Here is a 10,987-nt window from a genome sequence, read left to right on the forward strand (position 1 = left end):
TCTTTCTTAAATATTAACTACTTCTGTTTAATTTTCAAAGTTTTTATTTGGTTGAACTAGTTGAGTAGTTGGCTTGCCTAGTTCCACGATAGGCGCCGTCACAACAATTGGTTTTGTGTCGTGACAAGTTGGTATCAGAGCCTAGGTTACATAGGTCTCACGAGTCATGAGCAGGTTTAGTAGAGTCTTGCGGATCAGTACGGAGATGTCTGCACTTATCGTCGAGAGGCTGCCGAACCCTTAGGAAATTTCATATTCTTGTATTCTTGTCGTGTAGATTTGTTGATTCCGGTAACTAAGATTCTATTATTCTATTCTCTCAATGATGGTGAGGACACGCACTACTGGCCAGGATGGACAGCAACCAGTACCACCAGCTAGGGCCGCGAGAGGCCAAGGTCACGGTTGAGGCCGCGGTAAGTGATAAGTGGGGATTTTGACTACTTATTTGCGCCTTTTGACTTTCGTTTTAGTTCAAAAATACTTAAAGGTATTCTCGAAAACTGATGAAATATGCTTACTTGTAGAAGTATTGGAAAATGAGCCAAAGTGATGAAATTCAACTCCAGAAGGAGTGATTTGGAACAAGCACAAAAATCAAGCAAAAAGGCTAAAGTGCGGACCGCAAAATTTTGTCTGTGGCTGCAGAACAAGAAGATAATTTGACAGTGCTGCAATGCAAAGTGCGGACCGTACAATAATTGTGCGGCCGCAGAAGTCAAGGTTCAGAGAGTTGGGAATTCAAGACAATCAAGATCTACGGACCATACTATAATTGTGAGACCGCACCCAGAATTGTGCGGGCCGCAGAACTCACGATGTGCGGCCGCTCCCAGAATTGTGCGGTCTGCAGAACTTAAGAAGTGCGGACGGCACACAGAATTGTGCGGTCGCAGAACCTCCTAAAGGGCAATTTTGTCCAAAAATTCCAGCTTTGTATAAATAGACTACTTTCACGAAATTAGGTTAAGTTTGGAACATCTGATAGTTGGTAGCCATTTTTCTTTACTGTTTTAGGAAACTTTATCATAGCTTGCCAATTTTACATTGGATTTTCATCTATTTATCATTAAATATGAGCTTAAGCATCTTTTCTTCTTTATTTTCTTCATCACCCACTATGAGTAGCTAAATTTCTAGCTAGGGTTATAACCCAACCCTAGTGTGGGTACTTAATGGGTGTTTGATTTAGGGCTTGTTTATAGTTGGGTGTGTAATATTTAGCCTAGTTCTTGTTATAATTGTAGAATTAATGGTTGCAAATATTGATTCAAGCCTATTTGACTTAGTCTCTACTTGAGAAAGAGAGACTTAATCTAGGAAAACTTAGCCAACAAGAAATTGGGATGAATTTAAGAAATTGATAGTCCCAATTAAAGGGTTGAATCTAGAAATAGTAAAACTCGACTTGAGCATCTATCAATTGTTTTGTGCATTACCCATTTGGACTTGAGAAAGCCAAATTGGGAAAAACCACTCTATTATCGAGAGGTACTGAGTGGGTAATTGTGTGTTGATTGCTATAATACATCCCGACCAACAAAACCCGCTCTAAAGCCCACACCACGTTAGGCAAACACCTAGGTGGTAGTCACAACCCTATATCTTTAACATACTTGAAAAAAAAAGACAACACCAAAAATATTATTCTTTAGTTTTACATTTGCAAACTGTAGCATAACTTAGAAGTAGAATCAAAACACAGTTTTTGGAAGTGCATCTTAGACAATTTACGTGTTTAGTCCAAATATATACCTAATCTTATCTATGCTCCCTATGGATTCGATCCTGAATCCTAGTTGGGTATTATTCTTGCAATCAACCGCTTCACAACCCCAAACTGAGGTGTGATTTGGGCGAGATCAATTTTTGGCGCCGTTGCCGGGGAGCATAAAAAATGGATTTAGCTATATATTTGGTTTTGTGTGTGAATTGTCTTCTTTACCTTCTGTGTTACTAATCTTTTTAGTGAAACCATTATAGGTGAAACAATGGCTCTCAACGACAATGATTCTCTCGGAAACATGCCTTTGGGGGATGTGGACGTGGAAGATGACCAAGTTGAAGAGGTTCCTCCTAAACCTCAAGCATATAGACGAGGCCGACCGCCTCAAGACAATGTTCCCGTTCCACCCTACCTCCACCAAGCGGCTCCACACCGGGTGTTGCCGAATTAAGGGTATGCAAGTACCATAGTCCCGCCCCGCATTAGGGCGGGCAACTTTCAAATCACAAATGTTATGCTCACATTGCTAGAGCAACCGGGATTCTTCACCGGGGCTCCAAATCAAAATATGTACAAACACTTGGAAAGAATTTGTGGACACTTGCTGGGGGTGTAAACATACAAATGTCTCCGATGTTGCTTTAAGGTTGAGGCTATTTCCTTTTTCACTACGGGGGAAATCCTTGGATTGGTTAGAAAGGTTTCCAAACCATTCCATCCATACATGGGATGAATTGGCAGAGAAATTAATTGCCAAGTTCTTTTCTCCCGGGCATATGGCTACTCTTAGAGACGAGATTCTAGCATTCAAACAAGAGCCCAATGAGCCTTTGCATGAGATATGGGAGAGGTACTGAACTATGGTGAAAGAGTGCCAGAACAATGACATGACTGAGGCTATGATTCAATAAAATTTCTATAGGGGGATCAATACTACCAATCAATGCGTGGTCAACCAACTTGATGGTGGAAATTTCATGACAACACCATATGTCGAAGCTTGTGAGATCTTAGATGAAATGGAGGATACTTCATCGGCATGGAAAAGTAGAGCAAATGTTCCTTAAGGTGATCCAAATATGATTCACCTACATAAAGAATTACATGATCATGTAAAAGCAATTTTTGAGTTGACCACCATAATGAATAAATTAGTCAAAGATCAACTTCAACAAGTTCAAGGCCCTAAGCAAGTATATGCAATGGAAGGAGTAAATATGATGGTGAACAAGCAAAGGCAAAAAGGGTCAACAAGTGCAAAACCGTGCGGAACAATATGTGCAAGAAGATAGTGGGTTTGACCAAGATGAATCTTACAATGAACAAGAGGAGGAAGTACAATATGTGAACAACTTCCAAAGGCAAAAAAACAACTCTCAAAGCCCGAATCAACAACAATGGCGATCTCAAGGTAATCAAGAAAATTGGAACAATCAAAATAACCAAGGTAATTGGAATGGTCAAAATAATCAAGGGAATTGGAACAATAAAAAAACCAAAGCAAATGGGGTGGCAAAAGTCAAGGATATTGGGGAGGAAACAACCAAGGGGGATGGAACAATAATCAAGGGAATCGGGGATTGGGTTTTCAAAGGCCCCCGATGTATCAATAACCAAGCAACCCGCCTCCTTACCCTTTCCATGGTCCTAGCTCTTCTAATAATGAGATGTGGCAAATTGAGAACATGTTTAAACAAATGATGAAGAATAATGCCGACTCCGATGCTCAACTAGCCTCTCAGAACACTTAAATTTGCAATTTGGAAGTTCAATTGGGGCAAATCTCGCAAGCTTTAAACACTCGTCCTAAGGGGGAACTACCAAGTGACACAGTGGTGAACCCGAAGGGTGAGAACAATACGGGACATGCCATGGCCGTGACTACAAGGAGTGGAAAAGGTGGGGATGTAACCACCTCAAGTCAAAGAAAAATTATGGATGATGAACAAGTGATTCAAGAAGATGAGATTCCAAACAGTGTGGTGCAAGCAAATGACGAAGGGGGAATTGATATTAATGAAAATATGGAGGAGACTTAAGAATAAGCGAACCCGTCTAGGGAACATATTGTTGACATACCAGAACCGGTAGTGCCAAAGGCTAAGGCACCAATGCCAAGGCCTCCTCCTCCATACTCTCAAAGGCTCGTCAAGCAAAATAGCGAGAACCAATTCAAAAAGTTCATTGACATGATGAAGAGCTTATCTATTAATATGCCATTGGTTGAGGCTTTGGAGCAAATGCCCGGATATAAAAAGTTCATGAAGGATTTGGTGACAAAGAAGAGGTCGATGAATTGTGAGACTATAAAGATGACACATTAAGTGAGCACAATTGTGCGCTCAATGGCTCCTAAATTGGAAGATCCCGGCGCTTTCACAATCCCTTGCACCATTGGAAGCACCGACTTTGCCAAAGCTCTTTGTGATCTAGGGGCGAGTATCAACTTGATGCCCTACTCGGTTTTCAAAACGTTGGGGATTGGGAAACCAAAACCCACTTCTATGAAGCTACAAATGGTGGATCGTACTATGAAGAGACTATTGGGTATTATTGATGATGTGTCAGTTCGAGTTGATAAGTTCATCCTCCCGGCGGACTTTGTGATTCTTGATTGTGAAGTGGACTATGAGGTGCCTATTATTTTGGGTAGACCTTTCCTTGCTACGGGGAAGGCACTTATTGATGTGGAATCCAGCGAGCTCACCTTCCGGGTAGGTGATGAAAAGGTAGTTTTCCATGTGTGCAAATCTATGAGGCAACCGAATAGCAATGAAATAGTTTCATTTGTGGACTTGGTGACCGAGGTGATTATTGATGATGCTAGTGCCATGATGAATGTTGATGATACTTTGGAGGCCGTATTGCTTAATCATGATGATGATGAGAAGGATGGCTATGTGGAATGTATGAATGCATTGCAAGCAATGGGGTCATACACTTATGAACCCCGCAAATTGTCCTTAGATCTTGAAAATCGGAAGACTCCTCCAACAAAGCCCTCAATCGAGGAGCTTCCCACTTTGGAGTTAAATCCATTGCCTCCACATATCAAGTATAAATTCCTTGGCACGTGTTCTACTTTACCGGTTATTCTTTCCTCTTGTTTAACTAACGTACAAGTAGACTCTACTTTGGCGGTGCTACAAAAGAGAAAGAAAGCTATCGGATGGACATTGGCAGATATTCGGGGTATAAGCCCTGCCTTTTGCATGCACAAGATTATTTTGGAGGAGGATTCCAAACCCTCCGTTAAACATCAAAGAAGACTAAATGAAGCAATGCAAGAGGTGGTGAAGAAGGAGATCATTAAGTGGTTGGATGTCGGGGTTATTTACCCTATTTCCGATAGCTCATGGACCTCTCCGGTGCAATGTATCCCAAAGAAAGGGGGCATGACTGTGGTCACCAATGACAAGAACGAGTTCATTCCTATAAGAACGGTGACCGGGTGGAGAGTGTGTATGGGCTATCGCAAGCTCAACAAAGTCACAAGGAAAGATCATTTCCCACTTCTCTTCCTTGATCAGATGCTTGATAGATTGGCCGACCGTGATTTCTATTGTTTCCTTGATGGATATTCCGGCTATATCAAATTCTTATTGCTCTGGAGGACTAAGAGAAAACTACTTTCACATGTCCCTGTGGTACTTTTGCATTCTCGCGGATGCCATTTGGGTTGTGCAATGCACCGATGACTTTTCAACGGTATATCTTCACCGACATGGTGGAGGATTTTCTTGAGGTCTTCATGGATGATTTTTCTGTGGTTGGGAATTCCTTTAATGATTGCTTGACAAACTTGGATAAGGTCTTGGCAAGATGTGAGAAGACAAACTTGGTGCTAAATTGGGAGAAGTGTCACTTCATGGCCGAGGAGCTTCTTGGGTCATGCGGGGTTCTATCGCCGTTTCATCAAGGATTTTTCTAAAGTGGTGAACCCCTTGTGTAAGCTTTTGGAGAAGGATGCAAAATTCCATTTCAATGAGGATTGCATGAAGGCATTCAAATTGCTCAAGTTCAAATTGACTACTACTCCTATTATCCCCGCACCAGATTGGAGCTTGCCTTTTGAGCTCATGTGAGACACAAGTGATGTGGCGGTCGGAGCAGTTTTGGTGCAACATATCAAAAAAAATCTTCCACCCGATCTACTATGCTAGTAAGACCATGAATGATGCCCAAGTTAATTACACAGTGACCGAAAAAGAGCTCCTTGCTATTGTCTTTGCTATGGAGAAGTTTCGCCCATTCTCGATGGGTACAAAGGTGATTGTCCACACCGATCATGCGGCACTTCAGTACCTAATGAGCAAAAAGGATTCAAAGGTGAGGCTAATGTGGTGGGTGCTTTTATTGCAAGAATTCGATCTCGAAATTCAAGACTGTAAAGGCAGTGAAAACCAAGTGGCGCACCACTTGTCTCGATTGGAGGAGGAGGGGAGGCCACAAGACGGCCTTGAGATTAATGACTCTTTCCCCGACTAGAAACTTCTAGCCATTTCAATGACCGAGATGCCATGGTTTGATGACTTAGCAAATTATCTTGTGAGTGGTATTGTACCGAATGAGTTCTCTTCAAACCAAAGGAACAAGCTCAAACAGGATTTCCTTGACTATTATTGGGATGAACCGTATCTCTTCCAAATTTGCACCGATGGTGTGATTCGATGATGTGTGCCGGAGGAAGAACAAGTGAAAATTCTTGAGGCTTTTCACTCTTTACCATATGGTGGTCAACATGGTGGAGCGAGAACGACAGCAAAAGTGTTGAGTTGTGGATTCTATTGGCCTACCCTCTACAAGGACGCTAGTGATCTAGTCAAGCGTTGTGATGAATGTCAAAGGGCTGGTGGGATTTCTAAGAAAAATGAGATGCCCCTCACCACCATCTTGGAAATTTACATTTTTGATGTGTAGGGGATTGGTTTCATGGGACCGTTCATAAGCTCCTGTGGGAACACATACATTTTGGTAGCTGTGGACTATATGTCAAAGTGGGTTGAGGCCGTTGCTCTTCCCAACAATGAAGCTCGAAGTGTTGTGGCATTTTTGAAAAAGAATATCTTTACAAGATTTGGCAATACAAGGGCCCTTATAAGTGATGTGGGATCGCACTTTTGCAATAAAGCTTTTGATACCTTACTCACCAAGTATGGTGTCACTCACAAAGTCTCGACCCCTTATCATCCTCAAGCAAGCGGACAAGTGGAAGTCTCCAATCGGGAGATCAATAGTGTTTTGTCAAATAGCATGAATGCCAACCGGACGAATTGGTCGAAGAAACTTGATGATGCTCTATGGGCTTATAGGACGGCTTACAAAACACCGATTGGGATGTCTCCATACCGATTGGTGTTCGGGAAAGCTTTTCACCTTCCGATGGAACTTGAGCACAAGGCTATGTGGTCATTGAAGAAGCTTAATCTTGAGTGGGATGTCGCAGCTAACCTGAGGGTGGCACAATTGAATGAGCTTAATGAATTCCGGTACCATGCATATACAAGTTCTTACTTATACAAGGAGAAGATGAAGTACCTCCATGACAAGTACATCCGGAATAAGGAGTTCAAAGAAGGTGATCTTGTGTTATTATTCAATTCTCGGTTACGGATGTTTCCGGGAAAGTTGAAGTCTAAGTTGAGCGGTCCGTTTGAGGTTGTAAAGGTGACACCCTTTGGTGCATTAGACTTGAAGAATAAAAATGATGAAGTGTTTAGAGTCAATGGTTATCGGGTGAAGCATTATCTTGGAAAGGTTGATGATGATCACATCGTGGCATTAATTCATTTCAAGTGATTGATGGTAATCTACGTCGTGCCGCGGTGTTAAATCAGGCACTTCTTGGGAGGCAACCCATGTTTCTTTTTATTTCTCTTTTTCTTCTTTTTAGATAGGTTCTGTTTTGTGCTAACTGGTTTTGAAGTGAATTGCAGGAATGGGTGTGCTTTGCAGGAACTGTGCTCTAAATAATGGCTTAGTGTTGAAAAAGTGCGGACCGCATATTTATTATGCGGACTGCACAACCTTGCATGCCACAACAGAAAGGAGTCTGCGGCCGCACAACTGGAGACCCAAAAATACAACTCTCTGAAGTTTGAAATTGCAGAGAATTGGCCAATCTGCGGCCGCACTTGAAATTGTGAGGTCCGCACAAATATCTGCGGCCGCACCCAATTTTGTGCGGACCACAAATCTTCAGAAGGACCAGGTAAAGAGTGCAGACCGGACACAAAATTGTGCGCCCACACTCAGCTGCACCTATAAATAGGCCCTCATTTCACTGTTCCAAACTTTACGCACTTAGAACTCGTAACACCAAAGCAAGAATAGTGCACAAAAATTGTTTCAAATATCCTAGTCCATCCTTTATCACTGGTATGTTCAATTCCTGTTTAAATTTTTCCAAATTTTCTTAGTTTTTGTTCTTAATTAGTATAGTTATTTTTAGTCCTAAATGATAGATGATTCATCATGTGTGCTTAGAATTATGTGGGTAATTTCATTTGTACTCATTGGGGGGGGGGAGGGGGTTGGGTAAATCATATATCATGTCTACTTTGCCAATACCATGTCTAAATTGTGAAAAAATTGAAAAACCTAAGTTCAGTGCCGTTTAATTTTGTAGTCTGCGGTCGCACATGAAATTGTGCAGTCCACAGATCCTTAGTTTTAGGGCAAGTCTGTGCATTTAATGTGCGGACCACATTCAAAATTGTGCGGTCCGTAGAAAATGATCTGCGGCCGCATAAAAGTTTGTGCAACCGCAGATCCAAACTTCAGAGAAGTGGTTTTACTGAACATGGAATTGTGCGGCCGTATTCAAAATTTTGCGGTCCGCACTTCAATTGTGAGGCCGCACTTCAAAATTGTGCGGTCCGCACAAGGCAATCTACGACCACACTCAAAATTGTACGGGCCACACTTCCCCCTCTTGCCCACTGTTTTATCTGCAACTGTTTTATAGTCTGTGTTTGAACTTTGACTGACTCATGTTGCTATGTATTGTAGAAAATGGTTAGATCAAGAGGACGTGGTGACACTTCCAAAGGGAGGGGTGAACCCTCCCTAGGCCAAGGCAGGGGTATCCTACCACTCTCCGTGCAAAGAGTGATTAGTAAGAAGGCAACAATAGGCCGAGGTAGACAGCCATAGCCCTCCGAATCAAATTCATATGCCTCGTCTAGGGAAGCATCAGAGTGCAACTTAGTGCAAAGGCAGCCTATTGTGCAAACACAGCCACAGATGCCCCAGGGCAGATACCGACTGAGAGACGAGCCTGCCTCTTCTGAGAGTAATTCTGAGGGATCGGAAGGGAACAGTCAGGCTACAGAGCCCTCATCTACTCATGCCCCCGCCGCACCCGTCATAGTTGATGATGATGTTGATATTCCAGATGACGGTCGGGGAGTGATACCAGAGTTGCAGGCCTGGAGAGGTCAAAGAAGAAGAAAGTTTGGGAAGATAGGTTTTTGAACATGACTGCATTCAATAGGTTCTGTGAGTGGTGGCCGCAGAGATCGCTCACTCTTGAGCGGCAGTTTGTATTGAAAGATCTGGATAGATACAACCCGAATATGTTTAGACAATTTCGGGAAAGAAAAAGGTGGAAATGGTTCACGAAAAGCATATTGGATACCAAGGAACACTTAGTCCAGGAGTTCTACGCCAATGTGGTGCACATCAAGAAGGGGACTAAGGTGACTAAGGTGCGGAACTTGAAAGTACGATTTGATCAGAGCACCCTGAACACTTATTTAGGGTTCGAGGATATGGAGCCGGTGCAGTATTTATAGTAGTTCGCACTTGGTAACGCAGCTCGCCCTTGGCTAGCTGAGATACTTGCAGCTCCAGGACCACCACCACCATGGAGCACAACAGGGGTTACTATTTTGCGGAACACCCTCAACTTTGAAGCAAAAGGGTGGAAAACATTTGGATGCAGTCGCATAGACCCAAGCCGGAATGAAAACAACCTTCCAATCCCCCGGGCAGTCTTAGTTGCATCTATCATGGCCGGGTTCCTAATTAATGTGGGTGCCATCATGTCGGCCAACATGTCTCTGGTTGTCAGGCAGGGTGAAAGCTCCTATCCGTATCCCAACACAATCACAGAGTATCTCACGGATACAAGGGTGGAGCCCAAGAGATTTGATACGAAGGTAAGGGCTAAGCAGCCCTTTTCCTGGTACTCTTTGAAGGACTCAAGTAGCCCGAAAAACAAGGGTAAGTCGACTACTACCGTAGGCCAGTCTGGTGAGCCATCGGTGGTAGTTATAGATTCTACTTCTATGCCTTATACAACTTCCATGCCTTCCACAACTGCCGGGCCTTCCACCGAGACAGCTGCCATGCCACCATGTCCATCTTTAGGGCCATCAGCATTGGTATCAGTGCCTTCCTCCTCAACTTATCCACTATTTGTGCTGCGAGTCTCCCATATTCTGGCGAGTCTCAACAACTGGATACAGACAGCTTCTGCAAAGCTGTCTGATCTATCCAGTGCTGTTGCAGATCAGACCTCTACCTTAGCACCCCAGATTCCTTCATCAGTGGAGGAAACATTGAAGAAGATTTTGGACAATCAGAAGACCATCATAGATACATTGGTGGCACATGGGGGAGCTATTGAGCAGTTGGGTAAACAGGTGAAGAAGATGAGAAAATCACAGGCCTCAAGAAAATCATTGGACAAATTGAGACAAGAAGTGACCAAGATAGTAGCCACTGGGGATTTTCCATTTGACTTACTGATAGAGACGCATCCATCAGTACCAGTAGACCCAACAACAGCAGTGGCACCACCTGGCCAGTCTGAGGAGCTAGACCGTGCAACCCACACTACTGAGGCGGTGCTACAGATGTTCACCAACCCAGTTTCTCCCCGAGCAGAGGATGATGAGATCCAGTTGGAGGTGCCTGAGGAAGGTGATGCTGCTATGGATACCGAGACCACATAGGGAGTCCTCTATACTCTTTCCCCTCTTATTTTGATTTTTATTAAGCATTGAGGACAACACTTATTCTTATTCAGGGGGTGATCTATTTTTGATTTGATATGACATTTGACATTGGCCTGTAATAACGATAATACTCTCATTTTATCTATATTTTCTTTTTCATTATGTATATATATTCCTCCCTCTCTATTGATGTATATATTCGTTTTCCCATTCTCGGCTTGTGTATTCATTTTTACTTTTAGTAGTTACTTCATAGCTTCTTTATTTTGTTTCTTAGTAGTTTAGCTTCTTATTTACT

At 42.9% G+C, this 10,987-nt stretch overlaps 1 protein-coding gene across 1 annotated transcript; it reads left to right on the forward strand.

Annotated features, from left to right (window-relative positions):
* Positions 1–4,071: 4,071 nt before the first annotated feature.
* LOC138906841 (uncharacterized) lies at positions 4,072–8,798 on the forward strand. The gene is made up of 5 exons (XM_070196546.1): positions 4,072–4,252; positions 4,349–5,049; positions 6,647–7,232; positions 7,663–7,717; positions 8,738–8,798. The coding sequence occupies exons 1-5, from the start codon at positions 4,072–4,074 to the stop codon at positions 8,796–8,798; spliced, it is 1,584 nt and encodes a 527-aa protein (XP_070052647.1).
* The last annotated feature ends 2,189 nt before the right edge of the window (positions 8,799–10,987 follow it).

The sequence above is a fragment of the Nicotiana tomentosiformis genome, chromosome 1 (assembly GCF_000390325.3).
Source record: "Nicotiana tomentosiformis chromosome 1, ASM39032v3, whole genome shotgun sequence".
Classification (NCBI taxonomy): domain Eukaryota; kingdom Viridiplantae; phylum Streptophyta; class Magnoliopsida; order Solanales; family Solanaceae; genus Nicotiana; species Nicotiana tomentosiformis.